This window comes from Crinia signifera, chromosome 4, assembly GCF_055691185.1.
Source record: "Crinia signifera chromosome 4, ASM5569118v1, whole genome shotgun sequence".
NCBI classification, from domain to species: domain Eukaryota; kingdom Metazoa; phylum Chordata; class Amphibia; order Anura; family Myobatrachidae; genus Crinia; species Crinia signifera.
Window position 1 is genome coordinate 120,029,538 of NC_139220.1, and position 14,246 is coordinate 120,043,783.

Consider the following 14,246-nt stretch of genomic DNA (forward strand, 5'->3'; position numbering starts at 1 on the left):
TTAGTGGTGTCAAACTAATGACTGTGTACCCTGTGGGGAACACTTGTCTATGGAGACAGTGTCCGCCAGTCAAACTCCCAGGATTAGGACCACCAAGTTACACTAGTTTTAGGTAGCTTCCCACCCCCAAGATATCCAGAATTCAACAGCAAGGGTATCAATGGAGATATGTGAACCAATGACAGCTTTGACACTAGGGATTATGGATACTGTGGCACTGCAATGTCACAGATAAGAAAATTAAAAGTGGATGCATACAGAAAATCATAGTCTTTTTGATGTAATGTTTAGAGATAAAGTTCCTACAGTATGTATCGGCACTGGGGTAATGGGAATGAGGTGGCAATATAGACCAGCAAATAGTGTACCGATGTGGACATTGGGACATTTTTTGCACCTTAGCCAAGTTCCATTCTAGAAATTAGGACACAACCTCCATGTACAGTATCCATTGCTCTGTTCACATGAGAAAGTTAATTCAGGTTGAGTATCCCTTATCCAAATAATTCCGAAAACCATGCATTTCAGAAAGTGAAAACATTTTTTTTTGCTAAAAGCACTACTGAGGACATGATATGTAACTGGCACTACTGGGGACATGATATGTAACTGGCACTACTGAGGACATGATATGTAACTGGCACTACTGGGGACATGATATGTATCTGGCACTACTGGGGACATGATATGTAACTGGCACTACTGGGGACATGATATGTAACTGGCACTACTGGGGACATGATATGTATCTGGCACTACTGGGGACATGATATGTAACTGGCACTAAATATGTGCAAGAAAATGATTGCTTGGCATTTAAATTCAGTATCTGAGATTGTACACAAACTGTGTTCCATGTTTTGAAACCTTGTTTTATGCACAAATAAAATATATTTGTGTGTATTTCATGTGTTTGATGTGTTTGTACAACATAACTGGATAACACATTGAAATATAAAACATATTCTGAAATACGGAATAATCCGTTATCCAAAATTCTTCTGGTCTCGAGCATTTTGGGAAAGGTATACTCGACCTATGTATCTGTACCCAGGAATATAAATTCTCTTCATACCCATGGGCCCATGTTGGTAATACCTACAACTCCATAAAAGCCAGAAAAAAAGGGACTCATGACACTTCTCGCAGATGAGTCATCATAACTGGTAGTAGCTATGTCATCTAGTGGCTACATGTCCTCTGCGAGTAGTGGCTTTGCAGTGATGGCATCATTTAAAGAAAATTACTTCTATGGGATCAGTAAACACAGAAAAACTGGAATGCTTTAATCCTTTATATATCAATGTATTATGTTTTCTATCAGCATACTATATACCTACCAACAGCTGTAAACAGTCCATTCTAGAAGGCTGTCCAGGTTCCCCATAGCAAACCATATGAAGAGCCGTGTTGTCATCCTGATCCTTCCAATGTATGTCAGCACCGTGGTTCAGTAACAACTACAAATGAAATAGGTTGTTTTATTTTGCTTCACTTCATTTATTGTAATTAGCCTCAGGAGCATGTATGTGGGCTGTGCATGTTTGGAAATGTTTGCATTTTGCCTGAATACAGTGGCCCTTATTCTGATCTGAGCTCAGTACAAATTTGTTCTTAAAATGGGCAAAACCATGTGCACTACAGGTGGGGCAGATGTAACATGTATAGAGAGAGTTAGGTTTGTGTGAGTTATTTTGTTTCTGTGCAGGGTAAATACTGGCTGCATTATTTTTACACTGCAATTTAGATTTCAGTTTCAGCACACCCCGCCCAAATTTAATTCTCTTTGCACAGGTTACATCTGCCCCACCTGCAGTGCACATGGTTTTGCCCATTTTAAGAACAAATTTGTACTGAGCTCAGATCAGAATAAGGCCCAGTGTTTTATGCCTAATAAGTAATTTCTGTGATTAGAGCGATATTCACATATAAGGCTGTACATAAAGAGAAATGTACTATCAAACCTTAAGATGGGTACACACTATGCGATTTTAGCAAACAATATGCATGATATTATTGTGCATATTGTTTAGTCTGTATCGACTATATTATTAACTATAAGCTTTCCATGGGGTTGGTAAAGATCCCCCCTGTTGTCTGAATATGAACTCAAACTGGCTACATCATCAGCAACTGCATGTTCAGTTGGGGTCTGGGTGACGTCAGTGAACGATATCATTCAGTGTTTTAAAGATACGTAGATCGTTCCTGCGGCCGAACCAATGATACTAGTTTGAATAACACACTATAATATAGATCTATAAAGTGCATTACCTAGCTGATTATATATATATATATATATATATATATATGTGTGTGTATCTAGTGTCCGTGAGTCTCCGAAACACTGACATCTGCTGGCAGAGAGTGAAACCACATCTCTTTCTCACTCATGCACAAACACAGAAGGATCAGACAAGCTTTCGAAGCTTTTGCTTTGAGCGGGCTTACTAGTATTATACATGTACAGGTATAAATAGAAAATGTATAGAAAGCAGAATTGGTATTTACAGATGTAAGGTTAATTGTCTGTGTTCCATTTCTTCAGCAGTGCTAAACCTAATGAAATGTACTAGTCTAATTTCCACTGACCTGATTAGCTATAACTACAGCAGTCCTCCTACACAATACTCATTTAAAACTCAAACATGAAACATAATAAAAAGAACATCCGATATAAAAGCAAAATCTTAGTGCCTTTGCCACATCTAAAAGCGATATTCAAAAAAATATATAAATATATACTGTATGTATATTTATATAAGCAGCCGTTAACATTTTCTGTTGATATTTCTAGAAAATAAAATGTGTTCATTCATTTATTACAACTTAAATTAGTTGTGCAGATTTTTAATTTGGGAAACTTGTCAAACATTAGTTCACATCTGTGCAACGCGTAAAAACGTGCCAAGTTTTTAATGAAAGATACTGAGGCACTGATTGGCTTCCCATAGTGGAACACTGAAGATTATGTAAATATTCCAATTATGCACAAATTTATGAAAGACAATAGAGCATTCTGTCATGTTTATTATTATAGCTGATGTATGATTTGTGGAAAGTCCATAGCTAAATGAATAGGCAAGAAAACGACGGTTGAATTTTCCAAAATGACAGAGGAAAATTTCCAAAATGACTTAGAGGAAAAACCTTTGTATTTAAACATTACAACTAGTTGCCTGCAGTCTTATAATCTTCCTTTAAAGATGATGGGCCAGATGTAGTAGGGTGTGATTTTTGGGCAACTCAAACTTGCACCATCTCCCACATTTTTAACTTTTGAGTTTATCCTAAAACTCGTAAATGATATAGCCTGCAAATTTTTGAGTTTGGGGCTATTACAAGTGCGAGTAGGAACAAGTCTTTAGTGATTAAAGTAACTCAGAGTTTCATTACAAGACATTATAAGTACGGTAGCATGCTTCTCTGTGTAAAGCAGGGGTGGGGAACTTCAGGCCCGTGGGCCGGATAAGGCCCTCGTAGCCGGTCAGAATGGCCCGCCCGCCCGGTGGCTTTGCCGGAAGTCAAGTACAGGGGAATTCTCGCAAGAGGTTGGCAGTTCTCGCGAGATTCCTCATAATCAGCAGCAGCCAGAGACTGTCAGTCCTATTCAGCGGCAGCCGCCGGAGCATGGGACGGCTGCAGCAGGACAATTTGTAAGAGACATTTTTTACATATGGCCAGCAAAGGATTTTTTTCCCATACAAATAGCCCTTGGCACAAAAAAGATTCCCCAACCTTTGTGTAAAGGTAAGGATAGAGGTTCAAAAACCCAGAACAAATTAGTAGTATTGGTCTTTAATATTTACAGACTGCATATTGAAAGACACATTAAAGTCCTACAAATTTGTACAATTTGTAATTTTTAGGGATGATTTGCTTTGACGTAGTAAAATATATTTTTAATATTAGGTACTTTTTAACACATTATTAGGTACTTGTTTCCTAGCACGGCCACCACGATTTCTATCGTGGTGGTCGTGTCGGAGAAAATCGTGTCGGTCGCATACCAAAACGCACACGATGCGACCGACGCGATGTACCCGATTTCTCCATAGGCTTCAATGTTAAATTATTTTAACATTGAAGCCTATGGAGAAATCGGGTCCATCGTGTCCATAGGCTTCAATGTTACATTTTTTTAACATTGAAACTGAGTCCATTTAACATAGTAAAAAATGGTAAAAGGGCCAATATGGGCCATTTCTCATTGGGTATGGCCCCGTCATGTGTGTGAAAAATAATGGCCCCCCATTGTGGCCGCCACCCCCACGATTGACGCGAACCCGAAGCGTGGTGAGCGCAGCGAGCCCACGAGGGGTGGCGGTGCGCGTCCTCCAACCTTTTCATTCCCCTAATATCCACGTCGGCGTGGAGTTGAGAATAGATTAGTGTGGCGAGCGCAGCGAGCCACCGAGCCCGAAGCGTGGCGAGCGCAGCGAGCCCCGCAAGGGGACGCTGATACCTTCACAGATCCCTGCGTCCCCTCGCAGGCTTCACAGGTATCAGCGTCCGCTCGCCACGCTTCGGGCACGGTGGCTCGCTGCGCTCGCCACACTAATCTATTCTCAACTCCACGCCGACGTGGATAGTAGGGGAATGAAAAGGTCGGAGGACGCGCACCGCCGCCGCTCGCCATGCTTCGGGTTAGCGTTAATCGTGGGGGTGGCGGCCACAATGGGGGGCCATTATTTTTTACACACATGACGGGGCCATAGCCAATGAGAAATGGCCCTTATTCGGCCTTTTCCCATTTTTTACTATGTTAAATGGACTCAGTTTCAATGTTAAAATAATTTAACATTGAAGCCTATGGACAAATCGGGTCCATCGCATAGGCTTCAATGTTAAATATTTTAACATTGAAGCCTATGGGGAAATCGTGGGCATCGCGTCGCATCGTGTGCCTTAAAGTTAAGGCACACGACAAATCGGATCCATCGCATAGGCTTCAATGTTAAATATTTTAACACTGAAGCCTATGGGCAAATCGTGGGCATCGCGTCGCATCGTGTGCCTTAAAGTTAAGGCACACGATGCCCGCGATTGTGGCCGTGATAAGAAACAAGTACCCATTATTATTATTACTACATTTTTGCATTTTACCAACACCCTTTACCTGTGTAACACTTTTTGACACACATCTTTTGCTTCTTTCTTATTAAGACTCAATAACACCATAGCCTCTCACTAGTGTGCTGCCCTGGGGTGGCTGGCCTTCTTCCGGCTACCACCACAAGTCTGAGCATGAAAGTCCCTCTTACTATGGGGTCGATCCTATTAGGTCAGAAGGGTAGGAGGTGCCATTTGGGTGCCGCTTTCATGCTGAAAACTGCACCCTAATTAAGCCGATTTCGCACCCTTTGCTGGACCAAATTCACATAAAATTGCTTGTATCCCTATGGCGGTGCAAGCACTTTTAATTGAATTCAGCCTGCCGTAAAGTGCACCCGATGCTGTGATGATTCGCACTCGCGAATCATCTGCACGGAATAGGATCGACCTGTATGTGTGTAAATAAGGTGTGCGGTCCAAGATTTCTCTCCCACATACTCTATATTGTGTACATAGTGCATTTGAAAGCCAGGACTCTTTCAGCTTGGAGTGGTACCCCTGTCTGTCCTGAATGTTTTTAACTAGTTTTAGTCTCTAGTACTCACAGACTGCATATTGAAAGGTACCATGAGGGTAAACGCTACACATTTGTACAATCAGTCAGTTTTAGGGATAAGTTTGGGTTGTTGTCTGGCTGCTTTGAGGTGGCACACTATGTCATTTTATTTAGTACTTTATTATTTATTTACAGTTCCTTATATAGAGAAGCATACTCCGTTGCACTCTATAGTTGGAAACAGTGTTAAAGAAACTGGGTAGTAACAAACTGACAGAGGTAGGAGGGCCCTGCCCACAAGTTTACAATCTATAGGGATAATAAGAGGGATTCACAAGGATTGGATTCCATAGCATGGCATAGTACATTATAACACTTTTAGATATTTTTATACTACTCTATACTGCTACAATTTTTGTTCCTGGTGCATCTACACGTCTCAGCATGATCGCACCTCTTACTATATATGTCATTAAGGTGTACAGTCCAAGATTTCCCTGCCCCATACTCCATAGTATGTACAATGAAAAACACTTATAAAATAAATACCTGCATGGTCTTTACATCTCTAGAGCGCTGCAAAGGTATAGCTCCTCTGTAATCTGATATATCCACTTCAACTTGTAATTTCAGAATGCTCTGAAAAAGCAGGACCAAAAATAAGTATTTTCTTTCTTGAAAACATAAATTTGTAAAACAAACATTAAGTTAATTTAAATAGGATCTTTTATTTAATTTTGCACATATTGTATTCTACAATACTTTTCTTACAGTAAAAAGAGTACATTGTAGATGGACAGTACATACATGTTGTAATAGTCATAAGAAAAACACTAGATTAATATCCCTTAAATATATGACAGCCATGTATTGCAGAGCTTTAAACGAGTCCATCATAGATGGGAGAGCCACATGCCGAGATTTCCCAGAGCTCCTCCATATCTTCACAGCAATTTTGCAACTTGCATCTAATGGTGAACCCATTGACACGCATCCTCAATGGCTATTTCTAATTGGCAATCATAATATTTTCTTTTGGAGCTATAAGTGGGCTAGTGGAGTAGGTGCCCATTGGTTGCTATTAACAACCTCTCCACTGGTCCACTTCATCACTTTTCACTGTTTGATCCACCAACACAATAAATCTGTGTTAAAGGAGTTGAGATGTTACTGTCTGTTTAAAGGATAATCTCTGGAAAACTTACCAGAGGTTCATCATTTAACTACCTGATGGGCCACAGGCATATTGAATATACCACTACTACACTATTCTGCCTTCAACATGTTATTGGAGGACAATACTTTTATATGATAGTGTCAGTTGGCAGAAATGTCTGCCGCGCTCTGCTTATTCAGCAGGTAAACACAAGCCATTGCAGTATTTGCCTGCACCCCACACATTTATATAGGTAAAGTTCTGAGATTGTAGGTTAGATGTTGAGCATGTTTGCTTGAATAGAGACTGTATCGCTTACACAGAGGAAGCAGAAATGTTGTGGGCTAAATCAATATTTGTGAGTTTGCTTCCTGTCCATTCACTAGCAACTAATAATATTAATGGTGGCCATATGCTCATAAGTTACTGGTTTCTCATAAAGACCATTGGTCGTTTTTAAAGGTGGAAAAATGGAGATAATACAGTCATCAGCTGCTTTTTCCTGTGTTGTGCTCTGGAAGTTCCTTGCCACTTGGATGCACTAAGAGCATAGATCCTCTGAGAAGCTATAACATATCTATGCACCAGCATCTAGAAGGATAATTACCCCTCTGCAACACGCTGTGATAACACAAGGACCCAAGGAACATTTGTCGTTGGCTTACTAACAACCATTCTCCACGGCAAATCAACTGGCAAGAGCTGGAAATTGATAAAGTTGATGCAAGTGACTAACATTAGACTAACATTGAGATTAACAGCGTGTGCGATTAAACAGTTGAGTACTAACAAATTTACATCTTAAACTGCTTATACATTAGACGATGTTTTAAACTATACGCATGATAATGACCAGTTATTCATGGCAGATTGGAAGAGATTAGCCTTTACCTCAACAAGTTGTGAGTCCCCGAAGTAGGATGCAATATGCAATAATGTACTCCCATCAACGCACCTGAAAATATAATCAGGCTGGTCAGAAAAGCCTTTAGTGCCAGCTATCTTTACTATATACCCTCTGTATAAAGTACAAACTTTATTTATTTTATTGCCAGTTTAGACTGTCTCACTCACAAATAGCAATGGATTGAAGGCATGTTCTTTACAAAAAATATAGCTCATCCAGTTGGAGAGCAACAGGTACATCAATGTGTTTCCCTGTTGATAAAAGACCAGACACCAGTAATGACATCATGGGTTTGAGAGTCCTCCAGCAAAGCAATTAGCAAAGAGGAAATATTTGAAAGTGCCATTGCACCGGAGACTGATTCAGTAGCCGACTTCCTGATGCTGAGCTACAGGAGAGAATCTATATTTATATTCTGACAAAAGCTGATCTTCACTGGTAACACAAACATGAATTAACTGTAAAATGGAAATGAATGGTTATGTAGAGAGGAACTATATTTTGGTATGTTATTTATTTACACTTTCCAAATGTGAAATTTACCCTACGGGCAAGATGTAATGCCGGCCAAGGTCAGTGATCGTGCAAGTTACTGGCTGAACCCAGACTTTATTTTTAAAGGTTTTTGTTTTAGTGGCTTCTGCGCTGTGTTGTTTGAGCAGCTTCTTTATAATAAGTTGATTTGGGGATTGATAAAAAGCGCTAAAAAATATGATGATTATATGCTTAGAGTGGTACCTGTAAATGAATAATGGTTAGTAGCAATGTTTACACCCTTTTGGGGAATACATATAAGGAGTTGGATTAACTGATACTGTCCCTATGCCTGACCCTTACACGTTTTGTGCGTCCTGCGCACTTTTTCAAGGATCATTGAAAAAGTGCACAGGACCCACGAAACGCGTTGGACCCACAAGGAGAACACTGACACTTGTTCCCAAGCTCACCCCGAAACCCTGCCCGGTGGCCGCGGCGAACTTCCGGTAAACAACTTCCGGCAGTCACGGACGCGCAGAGATCCAGCCACAACAACATCAAGCGGCGGCCCTGACACTGCGCCCTGCCCCACAGAGAGTCAGACGGACAGCACACAGCCGCACTAACATCAGGCGGCATCTCCGCTGCTGCACCCTGACACGGAGTCACCACCGCACCGGAAGCACGTAAGGGTCAGGCATAGGGACAGTATCAGTTAATCGAACTCCTTATATGTATTCCCCAAAAGGGTGTAAACATTGCTACTAACCATTATTCATTTACAGGTACCACTCTAAGCATATAATCATCATATTTTTTAGCGCTTTTTATCAAACCCCAAATTTATTTTTAAAGGGGCAATCGCTTACAAGGTTGGTTTTGTTTTGTAAATGATTACTCAATAAAAAAAGCTCCACGTGCGGTCAGCATCCAGCACAGCCACCAAACTCTGAGGCAAATGCAATATATTTGGCCCTATGTGTGCACTCTAAACAGTGGTGGGGTAATTGATGAACAGTGTGATTGGACAGCAGGGCCTTGCATTCTGACTGGTTCAGACACATTTTTACATCTCAATTAATTTCTAGCACTTCTGGTTATACTGAGCAGTAACTCAGCCCTCTGAACTGGGGTTGTGTTTGTATCTTAAGCACAAAAGGTGTAAGAGGTGTGGTTTTTCTTTTGATTATTGTCATTTTAATGTTTACTTAGTGATGTCATATAAAGGGCACATCAGCACTTGAGATTCATTGCAAAGTTTTGGAGGCGTACGGTTATATCATCAAGTCCCAGAAACAGGTTTGGTGCGCTGCCTATGATGAACGTGCTTTGCTGTCCGAATTGCTGCTCATCTTGAATGCCTGTCCTGTGGTTATCCCCTTTCTAGAGACCCCACTCTCCACAACAGCTGTAACTTTAATGCACCACAGTAGTGTTTTAGGAAATGCCATGTCTTATAGTTCTGCCCAATTTTATATTATACCCCACAATGCCCCCAGAAAATATTATGTCACTTTGTACTGCCCCACATTGTACACAGTGCCCTAGTTCACATTACGCCACACGGAGATTAGCAGGCATTTCCAGTAACCTGGTAGACAACATTTTGACCTGGGTACAGTTGAATCAAGCACCCATAAACTTCTGGGGCCCAAAGCAATGGCACCACTTGCGCCCACTATAGATACACCATGTACAACATTTTGTATTGTGGTCTATTTGATCTTTAACATATCTACTTGTTTTGTTATGACCCACCTATAGTTTGAATGTTTTAGATACATGTAAAAACACGTAAAAGAACCAAAACTAAAAAAACACCAGTAACAGACATAAATAGAGCTATACTTACTTACATTTCAGTATGACAGACAGATGTGAAAATATTATGTTCAACTGAATTATTTAGTACTAGTAGACCTACCTGTAGCTTTACATTCATTGTAATGTCAGAAACCATAAATTGTTGTGATTTTCACTATGAAACCTTATTGGTTTAGCTGTCAGGCAAGCCAAGTGCAAATATATTATATTGTATGTATGTCCATGCCTAGCAGCTTATAAATACAAATTTGTTTTAGGTGACAAGTCAGTTGCTATAGTGATGAGAAGTCTTAATAATGTATACTGCATGGCTGCAACCTGTTAACTCTTCATACACTACAATTATTTACTAATTGAAGAATATGCTCATAAATGTAACATCAACAAGTGCGCTGGTTTGTGTAGGCATATCACAGGGCCACAGCTAGGGAAAAGATGGTCATCAAATTCACAAATCAGTTTCTAATTATCAATAACAGTATTGGAAGAAGGGGGAGGGTAACAATGGCCCTTATTTTGGTTCACTCGCAGAGGCGAATTCTTCTCAAATGGAAAAAACCATGTGCACTGCAGGGGGCAGATGTAATTTGTGCAGAGAGCATTAGATTTGGGTGGGGTTTTACTTCAAAGTGAGATCTATATAAAAATGCCCCTCGCGGCGAGTCTCAGCCAATCCAGCGTATGAGGTGACGCTGCAGGGAGCCTGAGGACGGCGGCATGCAGGGAGATGGAAGTCTCCCTGCCTGCCCCAGAACGTATGTGGGGGGGAGGTGGGCTCCCCGGGAGCCAGGCAGCACAGGCTGCCCCCCCCTGGAGAGCCAACAGGGGACCGTGTATTCACTGCACCCGATCGTGCATATGTAATGATCGGGTGCAGTGAATATATGAATATCTAATGAGCGGCTCTGCTCCCGGCCCCCTGCTGGCTGCTACCTGTATGTGTAAAAAAAAAAATATATATATATTTTTTAAAATTAAATATATATTCATGTGCTTTAAGCACATGAATAAAAATAGCATGCCCCTTCACAGAATAAAATTCCAGATTTTTTGACACCAAAATTAAAACAAAAAAACTTTTATTTTAAAAGTTCACATTCAACTTCTCCATGAAAAATGGAGAATTGCTACACGGAGAGACACGGCGAAAATTACTTAGAAAGACGGCGAGAAGTGCACGTTGAATAGGGTTGCTCGCTTTTTGAGAGCAAAAAAGCACAAACTCGCCATAAAACACGGAGAATTTTTTTCATTGAATACTGCCCATAGTACAGATCTGTACTATATAGTCCAAATGGAATGCATTTCCTGTAACGTTCCATTCGATCCCAAACGAATTTAGATTGAATCGCACGCAAAATCGCATCATGCGTACACACCTTAACACTGACATGGAGAGCAGCACCTTTAAGGTGGCCATACATCAGAAAGATATTGTACCCAATCATACAATCTCAATTGATTGTAAGATGGGTTGTATGCAGATTGTGTGCACATTGTGTGTCCAAAAACCACTAAGGACTGCCGGGGAATTGAAGGGAAATTGGACACAATCATAAGTGCAAATGATCTTAAGATCGATCTTTCTGATGTATGGCCAGCATTACTTGTACAATAAGAGGCTGCTAGTTGCTTCTCCATGTCAGCATTTAGTGCTCTGTGTGTGTGTGTGTGTGTGTGTGTGTGTGTGTGTGTATGGGTACCACAAGGGCTTTAAAAACACTGAATGACTGACATTATGAACTTTATTTACAAAGCATTGGATTTTGTAAGCCCCTGGTGGGTGATAGGTGAAAATGTAAAATGACATGCACAGTAAGTGTAGAGCACGCCACGTACCAGAGACTAGAACTAGAAGTGAAAGATTGTAATGGGTTGTAAGGATTTACAGGGCACCAGGAGTGCATCCAGGTTTTTATAACATTAGTACAGTATTTTTAAAAATGTTTTTATCTGTTCATCTTTCCATCCCAAACAGAGTTTCTACCCAGGGTAAGTACCCCTAAGAAAAGCTAAGAATGGATTGTTTCCTATGATGGGATGCATTCAGATGACTGCAAATGGTGATGCCAGTACTCAGAATACCGACACTGGCATCCTAGTGACAGCAATCCAGTAATAGCTACCCCCCCCAACTTTAACCATTCCTCATCTTAACCCTCCCCACTAGTGCCTAACCCTAGCCTTTACCCCCCTCCCACGCCTAGCCCTAAGTCCCCCTTTTGTGCCTAAACATAATCATCCCCCCTCCTTGCCCGACGCTAATCCTCCCGCAGCATACTTACGTTTGGGTTGCTCACAGTCGGGATTCTGGAGCTAGCAGCGGTATTGTTACTGCCATCATCCCGTCTGCCAGGTTGATAAACCACATACCGTTGTGATGATATTTTTTTATAGCTTTTGTTTAGCATTAAATAGATAATAACATTAACACACTGGAACAGTATACTTCTAAAACAAAGTGATCTTATGATATTCCAAGTCTTCAGCCTGTTTTGTCCAGGACACAGTTTACGCTGTAAATCAGCTTGAGGTTCAGTTCATATAAATGTTTTTAGTGTTGTTGATTATGGTTTTCTTCATAATCAAGCATCTTATAATAACAGAATGAATATGATTTTGGGGATGCAGACTTTAAATTTTAATAATAAAAATCGAATAGCTTACAAGTTGGTAGTACAGTATATAACAAGTTTGCAAAAAGATAATCATAGATGTTATGTATACTATCCTATAAGTTAAGAACCACTGGTTTGTTTTGCATACTGAAGGTCTTTTTTTTATCGTAGAAGCGAAAAAAAGATTTAAAAATGTTACTTGTTGCTAAGCAATGAAATCCATAGCACATCCAGCTCTCTTAAGGGCTGTTTAATTAGAATTACTTTGAAAGCCTTTATATGATAGGTAAGTGATGTACACTAAATAAAAGACACTAGAACTGGAGAACACTACATATAAAAACAAATAAAAAATATTTATAATGTATGTTGATAAACCTTGTAAATCCGACCGGTGTAAATTGAAAAACAAAATTGAATTCACAATAAAATGCTCCTTTGATCATTAATAAATGATAACCTTCTGGATTTTGACATATGATTAATTTATGTTTATTTTGCTATTACATGCAAACAATATAATGTGTTTGCAAATGTATTTAGCAGAAAAAGACATTATGTACAATTGAATGGTGACGTTTGGATAAGTAATTTGAAAAATGTAATGCTTTCCATAGCCTGCAGAGGACAATATTCATCTGTCCTCATTGCTGGACACATCCTTGGGACAGGGATACTCCACTCCCCTGGATGGCAGAAACCTTTTTGTGTATAGTATCAAGAGGTTGTAAAATAACTAATTATACAATGAATAATACCATCATATTCTGTAACACTGTTACAGTGACATTAATGGACTATAATAAAATCTAACAATCATAGAAACATGATGGTAAACCAATATTAAAATGTCCCTTTATTTTATTCAATTACTTGTCTGCACCAATAACATCCTTATAATGTACAGTCATAAACTGCCAAACACCACAGTCTAAACTTACTGTGGTAATGTAATAGGTTCTGAGATTATGGAACTGGTGTGATATAGGTTGGTTCACCACTAAATTTGAGACATCAGTTATGAGGCAAAACCAACCTTCTAACGGCCGTCGGTGTTGAATTTAGTGTCAAACTCGCTTAATTTATGTTTATTCCATAATATAGAACATTACATAAAAACCTACTTCTCTTCCTAAAGGTGCATATACACTGGGCATTTTGGCACAGCATGTATGCACAGCAATGATGGGGAAAACGCTTGGCTGGAAATCGCTCAGTGCATACACACTATTTTCCCGGGGGTGGATGGCTTTTCTAGCTATGGAAAGCCGTCCACCCATTCGCTCAACTGTTGGTAATACCATCAGTGCTAATCACCAGGCCGCAGACACTGGGCGGCTTTTGAACTGAAAGTAGCTCAAACGGCAAAACTGGGCCTTAAGGGTATCAGGACCTGAGGGGGTGGCCTGCTGAGGCTGTTTTGTGTAGGTGCTGTTGTCCACAGACTCTAAGTTACCGGGTGGGTGACGGCCATCTAGGAAACCAGGGGCTATTCTCATAGGCACTTCTGTAGACTTCTATCATCCCAATGTGAACCCACAACATACTAATTGATAGGATTATTGCCCTTGGAGTGGCGATATTAAGACAACCTGAGTCTCTGGCAGGCTAATGTGCACAGATTATCTGAAGGGCGCAGCTAGTGGTGGCTGC

At 40.3% G+C, this 14,246-nt stretch overlaps 1 protein-coding gene across 1 annotated transcript in view; it reads right to left on the reverse strand.

The window, feature by feature from the left end:
* LOC146072967 (transient receptor potential cation channel subfamily A member 1-like) overlaps nt 1-11,616 on the reverse strand; it is a 34,708-nt gene extending 23,092 nt beyond the window's left edge. Inside the window, exons 1-3 of the mRNA XM_083180139.1 lie at nt 11,583-11,616; nt 6,161-6,285; nt 1,341-1,460 (exon numbers count right to left, since the gene is read on the reverse strand). Of these exons, the coding sequence (XP_083036265.1) occupies nt 1,341-1,460; nt 6,161-6,285; nt 11,583-11,616 (279 nt within the window). The remainder of the gene's footprint in view (nt 1-1,340; nt 1,461-6,160; nt 6,286-11,582) is intronic.
* Nucleotides 11,617-14,246: the final 2,630 nt, after the last annotated feature.